This window comes from Natator depressus, chromosome 12 (genome assembly GCF_965152275.1).
Source record: "Natator depressus isolate rNatDep1 chromosome 12, rNatDep2.hap1, whole genome shotgun sequence".
Lineage (NCBI taxonomy): Eukaryota > Metazoa > Chordata > Testudines > Cheloniidae > Natator > Natator depressus.
Window position 1 is genome coordinate 10,158,407 of NC_134245.1, and position 14,267 is coordinate 10,172,673.

The 14,267-nt window shown below is 43.0% G+C and overlaps 1 protein-coding gene across 3 annotated transcripts in view; it reads right to left on the minus strand.

The window, feature by feature from the left end:
- NECAB2 (N-terminal EF-hand calcium binding protein 2) overlaps nt 1-14,267 on the minus strand; it is a 371,797-nt gene that overhangs the window by 217,702 nt on the left and 139,828 nt on the right. For all 3 annotated transcript variants that reach the window (XM_074968570.1, XM_074968571.1, XM_074968568.1), the window contains one exon: nt 1,032-1,140. In XM_074968570.1, the coding sequence (XP_074824671.1) occupies nt 1,032-1,140 (109 nt within the window). The remainder of the gene's footprint in view (nt 1-1,031; nt 1,141-14,267) is intronic.

The window sequence follows — 14,267 nt, forward strand, 5'->3', positions numbered from 1 at the left end:
CTAAATATGAGTCAAGAGTGTAACGCTGTTACAAAAAAAGCAAACATCATTCTGGGATGTATTAGCAGGAGTGTTGTAAGCAAGACATGAGAAGTAATTCTTCCGCTCTACTCTGCGCTGATTAGGCCTCAGCTGGAGTATTGTGTCCAGTTCTGGGTGCCACATTTCAGGAAGGATGTGGACAAATTGGAGAAAGTCCAGAGAAGAGCAACAAAAATGATTAAAGGTCTAGAAAACATGACCTATGAGGGAAGTTTGAAAAATTTGAGTTTGTTTAGTCTGGAGCAGAGAAGACAGAGGGGACATGATAACAGTTTTCAAGGACATAAAAGGTTGTTACAAGGAGGAGGGAGAAAAATTGTTTTTCTTAACCTCTGAGGATAGGACAATGGGCTTAAATTGCAGAAAAGGAGGTTTAGGTTGGACATTAGGAAAAACTTCCTAACTGTCAGGGTGGTTAAGCACTGGAATAAATTGCCTAGAGAGGATGTAAAATCTCCACTATTGGAGATTTTTAAGAGCAGGTTAGACAAACACCTGTCAGGGATGGTCTAGATAATACTTAGTCCTGCCATGAGTGTAAGAAACCAGACTAGATGACCTCTCAAGGTCCCTTGCAGGCCTATGATTCTAGGATTCTAACAACAGCTGCATTAGAAACTCACAGACAGATCAGGATAGCTAGATTAGATAGCCCTAGCAAAACTTTCTAGAAAGAAGGGAAAAAATCAAAAGGTTAGCTGCTTGTCCCTATTATTGAAAATGTATAATTTCAGAGATTTTCATAAACAGGCTGTGCTTCAGGAAATGTGTTGAACTTATACCAGGAGAACAAGGAGCCCTAATGGTCTTCACGATGGGAGATCAAACCTTGAAAAAATGAAGCCCCTCAAGGCTGGCAGAAGAATTCCATCACAGTATACCTTGCACATGTTTAGATCTTTCAAGAAACAAAACTTTAATAGTTGCACATCAAGAGTCCTAAAATCTATGTCAGTGGGAAAGAAATGGACAAAGATTTATATGCTTACCTGGTGTTGTCTGAGTCAATGGTATGAAAGAGCTGTTCAAGTTCTTCTTCGTTAAGAGTCCCGTCTGAAAAAAAAGCCTGGAACTCCTCCAAGGACAACTTCCCATCATCTGTGAATGGCAAGATATCAGTGTTAAGAATAAAAGGTTAATGGAGGGAAAGCACAATCAAATGAAATACAAGGTCATGATCTGCTTAAAGATATAGTGGGGAAATTCTTGGAATTTCTGAGTATCTGTCCTGTAAAGTATCAACACATTCACCAATACGGCGTTCCCTTGGTACGTGGCTGTTTTTGGAACACAGGCTTTCAAACAGGACGCATCTAAGAAGGCGGGGCCAAATGCATTACAAAGACTGAGAAGAAGGTTGCCAAAGGCAGCCAAATATTTAATGGTTATGGCGCTGTGAGGCATGTGCAAATGCCAGATCTACCAAATTAAAGGGGAACTTCTGATGGGCAGCAGTGGAGCTAAGCTGGAAAGCAAATGCCATATAAAAAGGGAACCCTTACACCAGCATTAGAAAGAAGGAGCTCTATTTGAGGGAAATGTTCACAGTTTATTCGTTTATATACTTTAGACTCATCATCACAATGTATTACAGAAACAGAAGTCAGAAGATTCAAATACTTGATAATCCCTTGAAATCACTTCAGAGAACAGACTTCAGTACAATTTTTATTTCATGTTCAAAAGAGTTTAGTTAGAACCATTCTCTTGTTTTCACAATATAGAACTTGAAATCAAAGTGCAGAAATAGCCATGAGAGAAAGGACAGTTTTGTAGTCTTTCCCAACCAAGCCAGAACCAGGAAGTACCAGAAACCTAACAAGCATGTTTTCAAGTTATCCAGAATGATGTGTAGAACAAAGAGGCTTGGATTGATACATCTGGCAAAATACCAAAATTATGATTGGATCAGATTTTCAAATGTACAGATATGCATTAAGAGGGCTGTACAAATATCTGCATTTGCGAATTTCATCCACTATTATTATTTATCTGGCACCAAAATATATGAGACAGGCTACAAACAAGTTCACATACTGCAACGCAGGTGGACTCCTGACCCTGCAGGGAGCACCAGTGAAGGCAGGAGAGCTGTGTGAGAGCACAGGGCCCATCCACACAGAGTAGCTTGGTGGATCTGGGCCTACAAGTCAAACTGTGGCATTGGCAGCTGTCCCAAGGAAGAAGTGATGTGAAGCTGCAATTCCCTAGGAATTAGAAGGACTGTGCAGGTTGCACCATCCTTTAGAAAATAATTAGGCTTTTAATTCCCTGTTGCAATTGGATTAAGGAAAAAAGAAACCTGCAGGGTTCTTTCTGAAATGAAATCATACTGGAGTTCAGGGACCCGTTTGTCTGCTGTATGTTTAAATAATGCAGGACATTCAGTGTTTACATGGTGCCTAGGAAAGCCCCTAGAGTGTAATTAACAATGTACTACTTACTGTATACAGGACTAGCACTCACCTTCTCCAATCAGTTACATACTGTATCTTATAGCTCAGGCCATGGATGCAACAGAGCAGGACATTTTAGGGTAGTTTTCACTTGAGTTACCAACTGTTTGCACACACAGGACCTGTCATCTTAATGTTGAAACTTTCCTTTCAAAAGACCTTGAGGACATACCATGTGCATCTGCTTGGCCATACACATAGGCATCTGCCTTGCTGAACATGGGTTGGTAAATCTACAGATCAAGTGAAGGAGTTATAACCTAGAAAGGTTTAAAATCCCCCCTTGGCACTGACTTCAAACTGGCCACTGATTTTGGGGCATCTAACTAGATGCCCTTTGGGCCTAATTTTCAGAAGTACTCAGGCATCCTCGAAAGCTTATGCTCAAATAAATTTGTTAGTCTCTAAGGTGCCACAAGTACTCTTTTCTTCAGGTATCCTCGACTCCAGTTAGCTCAATGGCAGCTGCAAATGACCAGCACTTCTGGGAATCTGGCCCCAGGTCGCAAGTTGGGGACCCAGAAATGTAGTCACCCCAAATCAGTGGCCATTTATGAAAATTTGGCTGAATATCTTTGAGTTGTATACCTACATGTGAGCCCGCTGCACTGATGTGGGATGGGTTAAGTGGAAGGGAAGAGGCTGGGCATTTGCCAGCGTTGTTAATTGACTGAAGTATCAGATGCTGGACACCTAGAACAACCAATAGTCTATTGTATTGGACCTAAGCAATGCATCTCATTGTAGTGCTACTATAATATTTTGGGTTACTATTGTAAAATCATGCTCTACCTATTTAAAAGGCTAGCAGGGAAGAGAGACAGACATGTGGAGTCATGTAAGGAAAGAAAAGTTGTAAGATAGTTCCCCGACATAACAAAGGTACAAGCCTAGCTATGAAACGGAGAGATTCTCCCTCTCCAAGCACTGTGAGAAGGTTTCTTCCTATCTGTAGCAGGAAGCCAAATAGTGAGGGGCTGGGGAAAGCTCCTGTACAAAGCGGTCTACAGTGAAGCAAGGATGGAGACACGGTAGCTTTAAGGGATAAAAATGTTTTATTTATTCTATTGAAGTTCCCTGTTCAGTGCTAGAAGACAGCAACTAATAATGTAACGTTGTACAACAGTGCCTTAGGTGGAGGAATTACTGCAATTTATACACGATTTAAAAGCTCTTCCTTTCAAAGCCCTAGATTTATGGACTGGAAATGTTGCCTAGGCTGAGATACAAGAATGTATCATTTATTATTTAATCAAATCAATTAAAACCCATGGTGCTTCTCTTTCAGGAAATGATGCTGGAGGACAAAGTTAGCTGACTCGCCATGTACACAGGTGAACACGCTCTGGCTTGGGAAAAAAAAAGAAAAGTCTGGTGCTCATGAACTACACATCTGGACTTCCAAGCGTTAATGCAGTATGTATGGGCTGAAGCCAGTGTATTTAGAGCTGTAATTAATCTGGCATAAGGTATCTATTTTATTGGTGATTCTATAAAGATGGTGACAGGAGAAGAAACATAAAATCAATACTGGGGTAAGCATTTATATTTTGTCGGGCTCTACGGAGAATGGCTGCATTTGACAGGCCAAATGCTGAATTCCCAATTTAGCTTTTATTCTGTCCTTACCCAAAACGTTCACTCGTTTCAATGGGAGTGTTGGGACTAACGGGAGTAACGACTAAGGGCTTCTAGATTTGGCCCAAAATTAATTTGGACTTTAACCATTTTTTGCTGACGCGTGCTGAACTGTAATAGTTCTATTTTCCATTCCATAAAGATCCGCAGAAGAGGAGGTGAACTCGGGATATCTGGAACGCTCAGCAGCAGGTAGCAGACTTATTCAGGTTTTGATATTTTCATTGGCAAGATTGAAAGTCTCAGTGGAAAAGGACTTTGTGTAAATGAATCATCGTTGAAAATGAAAGTGTCCATGTTTGAAAGATGGACCTTATTAACCAGCACTCTACCTCTTGGAGCATCAGACTTGATCATGTGGTATCCTGTCTCCAACTCTGCCCAGGGCTGTATATTTCATAGGAAGATGAAAAATATCCATGATGCCCCTACTTATGTAATGCTATACTCAAGATGGAAGGGATAATTTCTTCCTGACCCCAGTTGGTGATCAGAGCATAAACTAAAGCATTCAGATAAATAACCTTTTTATCCCAGCAAGTATAAACTGCAGAGGCTCTTCTTATACATAATGTCTAGTTTTTAAACTTACTAGGTGGTTGTTTGCCTCAATAATATCCCGCTGGACAAAGGTCAAGCAGAATCACCTTCCCACCAGAGCAATTTCAAGCAGCATTAGTGGGAAGGAAGCACAATAAAACTGAGCACACATTATTATTTTAACCCATGAAAGTCATTTACAGTTTTCTTTCAATCAGCACACACAAAAAGCTATTTTGATGCAAGCTTACTTAAAAGCAGTTGTGATTTTTTTTCCAGCCAGTTTATGTCTTCCAAGAGGAGAATGTCTCATTTCACTTTTACTTGATTTCTTAAGTCACAAACTATTTTTTCCCCACTGAAACTTAAGTGTCTACATTCTAAGTGGTGCCATACTGCTTTCCTGATTCCTGTCCCAAAGCTTCTGAAGCATGTGGCTAGGAACACAGGGGTGGGTAGCAATTTTTCTACAGTAGTTCACATCACTTCAAAATCAGTGTTAGTGGGTTATTTAAAGAGCTGTCTACCTGGTTGCAGGAGTATGTTTAGGGGGAAATGTGAGAGGAATAAAGCAATAGCTTAGCACAGCAGCAACTGCAAGAGACATTTTTATAAACGCCTATCATAATGTAAGCACCCCCAAATATTACTGAAGTGCTGAAGGTATGTTGGTGCTGTACAAAACAGGCATACAGATGGCCTCAGGATCCTAAGACAGGACAGAGAGGGGGACTTAAAGGAAGGAGGAGCTGAGAGTTATTTGACTTTTGCTGTTTGTGGACCTCACAGAAAAGGTGGGTCTTTAGGATGGATTTGACATGGGAGAGGGTGAAAAGCCTGGAACTAAACATTATTTAAAATCCTCACCCACCTCCAAATAAACTACAATACATTAAAACACAAATCAGTCTAAAGCCCATGAAAAGAGGTCAATATTTAATGCAAACTTGAACACACATCCATAAATATACCAGGGAAAGTGTTCCAAAGTAAACAAAAAAAATAAAAATCCTTGAGCAATATATCTATAATTGTAAAACAGCCTTAGGTTATATATCGATAGAGCACACTAGACAAGAATGTCTGGAGAGAGAGGAGCTCAGAGATAAGAGAAAGCAAGACCATGCTAGGATTTGAAAGCTAAAATTAAAATGCTAGAAAATCCTGGCCAAAGAGGACTGGCCAACACAGTAATAATATCCCACTTCTGCAACCGGCACACGTTAAGATAAGAGTTGATGTATTCTGAAGATTTTGTACCCTAGTAACAGTCTTATCAAGAAAATCATAGAAAAACAAGTTGCACAAAGTAGAAATTTGCTAAGTTACCAAAGAATGGATAAGGATGTAAGAAGCTTGCCTTTAGTTACATGCTCCTGTGTGCAAGAGATACAGGTTCTCCAAATGAATTGTGATGTAATATATCAGAATAGTATCAGAAGTCTTAGAATTCCACTTAGCCTACATTCTTCTCAGTAGAAGTTATTGTTTAGGGATATGGGATATTTCCACCTTTAAAATAAGTTCCCACCTTTGATTAATATTGTGACATAAAATTACATTTACATACAAAATCTACATTAAAGTAACTCTACATTTTCATAGATTTTAAGACCATCAGGGACCATTTTCATCTAGACTGACCTTGTGCATAACACAGGCCACAGTATTTCCCCGAATGATTCCTACATCTTTGGTTGCAAAGTTGAGCACCCAAATGTTTAGAATTGGCAATATTAAAGCTGCCTGACTGGGAAATAATGTAACATTACCAAGTTACCTATTTTTCAATATTCTCTTTAGAAACAAAAGAACTCATTTTACTCATGCTTTGCACCCCCCCCAAAAAAAATCAATCTCAGGCAAAGTCCCTGGAAAAATCATGGAGCAGGTCCTCAAGGAATCAATTCTGAAGCACTCAGAGGAGAGGAAAGTGATCAGGAACAGTCAGCATGGATTCACCAAGGGAAAGTCATGCCTGACTAATCTAATTGCCTTCTATGACGAGATAACTGGCTCTGTGGATGAAGGTAAAGCGGTGGACGTGTTGTTCCTTGACTTTAGCAAAGCTTTTGACACTGTCTCCCATAGTATTCTTGCCAGCAAGTTAAAGAAGTATGGGCTGGATTAATGGACTATAAGGTGGATAGAAAGTTGGCTAGATTGTCGGGCTCAACAGGTAGTGATCAATGGCTCCATGACTAGTTGGCAGCCGGTATCAAGTAGAGTGCCCCCAGGGTCGGTCCTGGGGCCGGTTTTGATCAATATCTTCATAAATGATGTGGAAGATGGTGTGGATTGCACCCTCAGCAAGTTTGCGGATGACACTAAACTGGGAGGAGAGGTAGATACGCTGGAGGGTAGGGATAGGATACAGAGGGCCCTTGACAAATTAGAGGATTGGGCCAAAAGAAATCTGATGAGGTTCAACAAGGACAAGGGCAGAGTCCTGCTCTTAGGACGGAAGAATCCCATGCACCACTACAGACTAGGGACCGAATGGCTCGGCAGCACTTCTGCAGAAAAGGACCCAGGGGTGACAGTGGACGAGAAGCTGGATATGAGTCAACAGTGTGCCCTTGTTGCCAAGAAGGCCAATGGCATTTTGGGATGTATATGTAGGGGCATTGCCAGCAGATCGAGGGACGTGATCATTCCCCTCTATTCGACATTGGTGAGGCCTCATCTGGAGTACTGTGTCCAGTTTTGGGCCCCACACTACAAGAAGGATGTGGAAAAATTGGAAAGAGTCCAGCGGAGGGCAACAAAAATGATTTGGGGGCTGGAACACATGACTTATGAGCAGAGGCTGAAGGAACTGGGATTGTTTAGTCTGCAGAAGAGAAGAATGAGGGGGGATTTGATAGCTGCTTTCAACTACCTGAAAGGGGGTTCCAAAGAGGATGGATCTAAACTGTTCTCAGTGGTAGCTGATGACAGAACAAGGAGTAATGGTCTAAAGTTGCAGTGGGGGAGGTTTAGGTTGGATATTAGGAAACACTTTTTCACTAGGAGGATAGTGAAACACTGGAATGCGTTACCTAGGGAGATGGTGGAATCTCCTTCCTTAGATATTTTTAAGGTTCGGCTTGACAAAGCCCTGGCTGGGATGATTTAGTTGGGGATTGGTCCTGCTTTGAGCAGGGGGTTGGACTAGATGACCTCCTGAGGTCCCTTCCAACCCTGATATTCTATATTCTATGAAAGACCAAAGACAATTTTAACCTAAAAAGTTTGCCAAAGTTATAAATAATTGAAAAGAGGAGTTCATAATAAGACTGCTTCAGTATAGGTGTTGCAGTGCCACCTCAATGTAAAACGCTGAGGAATCTATAGCAAATGTCTATTCATTATGGAGCATATGATCAGAGTTCTCATTTTCTTTAATGCTTTATGGAAATAAAATGACAAGGCAATCCATAAATCCTCCAAAATTTAGCAAATTTGGCCACTAGGGTTTCTTTCTCTAGGGATTTTACTTTCTACCTGTACAAATACTTATATGGCTGGTCTGTTCAAAAGTGACCATATAAAAATGTCACCTTACTCAGATTACATCTACACTGCAACCAGGGGAGTGATTTGCAGCTCATGTTTTGCATACCTGCACTAGCTTAAATCTAGCTAGTGTGCTAAATATAGCAGTGAGGATACAGAGGCATGGGCTAGCAATGAACGCAAGGTAATACCTGGGGGGGATGGGGACACAACAGGTAGGCTTGTATAGCTTGTGCTGAAGCCCATCCTGCCACTTCCTTGTTGCTATTTTGAGCAAGCTATTTAGATTAAAGGTAGTGCAGATAAATCCACAAGAGCTGCAAATTACACCCCCAGTTGCAGTGTAGGTGTAAACCTGCCATGTGTATTCAGAGTTGTATCTGCCAATTTACTAATATATATTTGTTACTTTTTTACCTCGATGAGCACTGAAGAACCAACATGAATCCAGAGTATTCATTGGATTATATTTTGGTTTATGCATCATCAACGGAATTCTCAGTAAAATTCCAATTACAGAACCTGTATTGCTACTGATGCACAAGCCAAAAAAGAAAAAAACAGATTGACTTCCAAATTCCAGGATGGGTACCCAGTACAACTCCCATTAAAGTCAGTGGGAGTCCTTCTAATTATTTAAATGGGATGAATCATGCCTAGAGTTTTCAGGGCTATCAGTTAGGGGGAAAAATACCTTTACTCTATGCAGATTTGATCTGGAAGATATTTCAAAGGTATAAATGGGATTAGGCACTCAACTGCAATCCAGAAAACTAGCAAAATAGAAATTGTGTAGTTGTTAATGAGATGTCATACTTAATGTTCATAAAACAAAGTTTTGTCATTAAGGAAGCTTACAGATTCCTCTTCTATATTAATTTCCCCCCATGGAAGTTATCTAATAAATGGATGCATTATACAACACAACATACCAAACATGTTAAATCATTATTTGGAAGGCAGTCTGATTACCTTTAATAGATCTATTTAGGGAAAAGAAATGAAAATACATGTTTTTCATTTGATATGCTCTAGGGCTGTCAATTAATCACAGTTGACTCACACAATTAACTAAAAAAATTAATTGTGATTAAAAAAATTAATCTTGATTTATCGCAGTTTTAATTGCACTGTTAAACAACAGAATACCAATTGAAATGTATTACAATATTTTTGGATGTTTTCTACACTTTCATATATATTTATTTCAATTACAACACAGAATACAAAGTGTACAGTGCTCACTTTATATTATATTTATTACAAATATTTGCACTGTAAAAATGATAAAAGAAATAGTATTTTTCAATTCACCTTATACAAGTACTGTACTGCAATCTCTTTATTGTGAAAGTGCAATTTAAAAAATAATCTACATTTGTGTTACATAACTGCACTAAAAAAAATGTAAAAGTTTAGAGCCTAAAGTCCACTCAGTCCTACTTCTTGTTCAGCCAATCGCTAAGACAAACAAGTTTGTTTATATTTATGGGAGATAATGCTGCCCGCTTCTTATTTACAATGTCACCTGAAAGTGAGAACAGGCGTTCGCATCACATTTCTGTAGCCAGCATTGCAAGGTATTTATGTGCCAGATATGCTAAACATTCGTATGCCCCTTCATGTTTCAGCAACCATGCCAGAGGCCATGCTTCCATGCTGATGACGCTTGTTAAAAAATAATGTGTTAATTAAATTTGTGACTGAACTTCTTGGGGGAGAATTGTATGTCTCCTGTTCTGTTTTACCCACATTCTGCCATATATTTCATGTTACAGCAGTCTCGGATGGTGACCTAGCACATGTTGTTCGTTTTAAGAACACTTTCACTGCAGATTCGACAAAATCCAAAGAAGGTACCAATGTGAGATTTCTAAAGATAGCTACAGTGTTAGACCCAAGGTTTAAGAATCTGAAGTGCCTTCCAAAATCTGAGGGTATGTCTACAGTATGAAATTATTTCAAAATTATTCTATTCAAATTTTCAGAAGCTATTTTATACATTCGGTCTTCTGTGTCCCCACTAAAGCGCGTGAATTCGGCAGAGTGCGTCCACAGTACCAAGCCTAGCATCGAATGTCGGAGCGGTGCACTGTGGGTAGCTAACCCACAGTTCCCGCAGTCCCCGCCACCCATTGGAATTCTGGGTTAAGCTCCCAGTGCATGATGGGGCAAAAACATTCTCAGGGTTGTTTCTGGGTGTGTGTCATCAGTCGCTCCTCCCTTCGTGAAAGCTACGGCAGACAATCTTTTCACACCTTTTTGGTGTGCAGATGCCATACTGCTTTCAGCAGACAGTGCACCGCTGCTCTCCTGATGCTATGAATCCACCTCTCATTTCCTCTCATCTTCCTATGTAACCTCTACTATCTACTCTTTCTCTTCCTCATCGAACGCTTCCGCTGCCAACTCTGCTCGGCCATTGTGAACCGAGCAGCACAGCTTCCGCCACCAACTCTGCTCTCCCGCTATTGCCACGCTTCCAAGCTTCTCCATGTTCTCTGTCCTGGGCTCCCACCTCCATGAAAGTTACAGAAGACAACTATTTACTGCCTTTTTTCAGCTACCGTGAACCGAACACCACCTCTTCCGCTGCCACTCTGCTCTCCTACGTTTCGTGCCCTTTTTCCAGGATTACCCATGCAGGCGCCATAGCCAGGGAGCCCGATCAGATCTCCGCTGCAGTTTTGACCATTGTAAATACCTCACACATTATCCAGCAGTATGTGCAGTACTGCAACACCGGGCAAGGAAGCAACGACAGCGCGATTACGATAGTGATGAGGACATGGACACAGATGTTCCTAGAAGCACAGCATGTGGTGATTGGGAGATCATGGTGGTATTGGGCCAGGTTCATGCCATGGAACACCGATTCTGGGCCAGGGAAACAAGCACAGACTGGTGGGACCGCATAGTGTTGCAGGTATGGGATGATTCCCAGTGGCTGAGAAACTTTCGTATGCATAGGGCCACTTTCATGGAACTTTGTGACTTCCTGTCCCCTGCCCTGAAGCGCAAAGACACCAAAATGAGAGCAACCCCCACAGCTGAGAAGCGAGTGGCGATAGCCCTGTGGAAGCTTGCAATGCCCAACAGCTACTGGTCAGTCGGGATTCAGTTTGGAGTGGGCAAATCTACTGTGGGGGCTGTTGTGCTGCAAGTAGCCAACGCAATCATTGACCAGCTGCTATCAAGGGTAGTCACTTTGGGAAATGTGCAGACCATTGTGGATGGCTTTAATGCGCTGGGGTTCCCTAACTGCGTAGATGGAATGCATATCCCTGTCTTGGCCCCGGGGCGGCCAGTACATAAACCGCAAGGGGTACTTTTCCATGGTGCAGCAAGCACTAGTGGATCACAAGGGACGTTTCACCGACATCAATGTAGGATGGCCGGGAAAGGTGCATGACGCTCGCATCTTCAGGAACTCTGGTCTGTTTGAACAGCTGCAGGAAGGAACTTACTTCCCAGACCAGAAAATTTCTGTTGGGGATGTTGAAATGCCTATAGTTATCCTCAGGGACCCAGCCTACCCCTTAATGCCATGGCTCATGAAGCCGTACACAGGCACCCTGGACAGTAGTAAGGAGCAGTTCAACTATAGGCTGAGCAAATGCAGAATGGTGGTAGAATGTGTGTTTGGACGTTTGAAAGCGCGCTGGCGCAGTTTACTGACTCGGTTAGATCTCAGCACAACCAATATTCCAATTGTAATTGCTGCTTGTTGTGTGCTCCACAATATCTGTGAGAGTAAGGGGGAGACATTTATGGTGGGGTGGGAGGTTGAGGCAACTTGCCTGGCGGCCAGTTTCACACAGCCAGACAACAGGGCGATTAGAAGAGCGCAGCAGGGCACGCTGCACATCAGAGAAGCTTTGAAAGCCAGTTTCATGACTGGCCAGGGTACGGTGTGACAGTTGTGTTTGTTTCTCCTAAAGTTACCCACCCCCTAGATATATATGAAAGGAAATAAAGTCACAATTGTTTAAAAAACGTTCTTTATTATTTGTTGCACAAAACATTGAGAGAAATCAGAAGCTAGACATGGGGCGGGGGGGGGGATATTGGGTTAGGGGGGTGGAGGAGGAGGGAAGGACAAGTCCAGAAACCAAATCAAAATTGAGGATATGCCAGCTTTCTGCTGCTTGTGCAATCCTCTAGGGTTGACTGTGTGGGTCCCCGTAGCCTCCTCCCCAGCCCCGTGTTCTTGGGTGTCTGGGTGAGGAGGCTATGGAACTTGGGGAGGAGGGAGGGCGGTTATACAGGGGCTGCAGCGGCAGTCTGTGGTCTTGCTGCCTTTCCCGCATTAGAGCCACCATACAGAGGCGTATGTCAGTTTTCTCCCCCATGAGCTTGACCATAGCATCCTGCCTGCTCTCATAGCGCACGTCCCTCCTCTCTTTGTATTCATGTAACGCTTTATGCGACTCCACAATTGTCTGCCTCCACGCATTCAGCTGAACCCTATCAGTGCGGGAGGACTGCATGAGCTTGGCAAACATGTCATCCCGAGTTCGTTTTTTCCGCCTTCTAATCTGGACCAGGCTCTGGGACGGAGTAGATAGGGGCTGCGTTGAAACATTTGCACCTGCTGCGGGAGGAGAAAACGGGAGGGTAGTATTTTAAAAAATACATTTTAGAGAACAAAGGGGACACTCTTTCTCAGTGAAACAGACAATTCATAGTACATAGCACATGTTCTCTCTGTACAAGGTCTCATTTTGCCTCTTATACTGAAGTGCCTGCCACTTCGGTGTGAGTAAGCCATCACATGCGGCCAGCAACAGAATTCAGCTTGCAGGCAGCCATAGTAAGCCCAAGGGGCACGTGGGGTTCTGCTTCTTCCACATTCATTTCAATGCTTTCAAACTGCTGGGCCCCCTTTCCCATAGCAAGCAATGCCCGGTGGGTTTGCCATATAAAAAGGAGGGCTTGTGGGCTCTTTGGGATGATCGCTTCACATAACACCCTCCCCCCGCCACACACACCACGTGGCTCCGATGAGGCTCTGAGCAAGGATGAGCCCTTTAAACTAAATGCGAACAGCCCAGCGCGGCTGGGTTTCCCCCCACCCCCCACTGCGTGACTCGGATCAAGCTCTCACTCACCAGAAGCATCTCCTCCAGGGTCATGGTCCGGGAGGATGCCTTGGGAGTGAGGGGAGGCTATTGACTCCAGCAATAAGAATAGTTGCTGGCTAGGGGGGAAAACAGATTCCCCACTTGCCACCTGTGCACTGTCCTCCTCTTCATCCTCCAAAAACTCATCCTCCTTGCTCCGTGCTACTCCCCCCTTGCAGGTGTCCACAGACAGTGGTGGGGTAGTGGTGGCATCACCCCCCATAACTGCATGCAGCTCACGGTAGAAGCGGCATGTATGGGGCTGTGACCCAGAGCACCTGTTCGCCTCCCTGGCTTTTTGGTACACTTGCCTGAGCTCCTTGATTTTTGTACGACACTGTTTTGTGTCCCTGGAGTAGCCTCTTTCCGTCATGGCCCTGGAGACTTTAGCGTACATATTTGCATTTCTTTTTTTGGAACATAGTTCTGCCATAACAGATTCATCTCCCCAACATGCAATGAGATCCAGACCATGCTGGAGCTCGTCTGCAAATCCGGGGCTGCGTGGTCTCTTGTGATGGTGGACTGTGCTGATGGTGACCCCTGCTGATGGTGACCAAACAGGAAATTCAAAAGTTCCCGTGGCTTTTACTGCCTACCTGGCTAGTGCATCGGAGTTCAGAGTGTTGTCCAGAGCCGTCACAAGGAAGCATTCTGGGATAGCTTGCGGAGGCCAATATCGTTGAATTGCATCCACAGTACCTGTAACCCAGAACTGCGATCTCGATTTTAGCGCGACTCCACTTGCTGAGGTGGAGTACAGAAATCGGATTAAAGAGCCCTTTAAATCGAAAAAACTGGTTTGGTCGTGTGGACAGAATCAGTTTTATTTCGAAGTAACTTGGCTAATTCTGAAATAACCTTGCACTGTAGACCAGGCCTGAGAGACAACCTGAGACAAGGTGTGGAGCATGCTTTTAGAAGTCTCAAAAGAGCAACACTTGGAGACAGAAACTTCAGAACCCAAAGC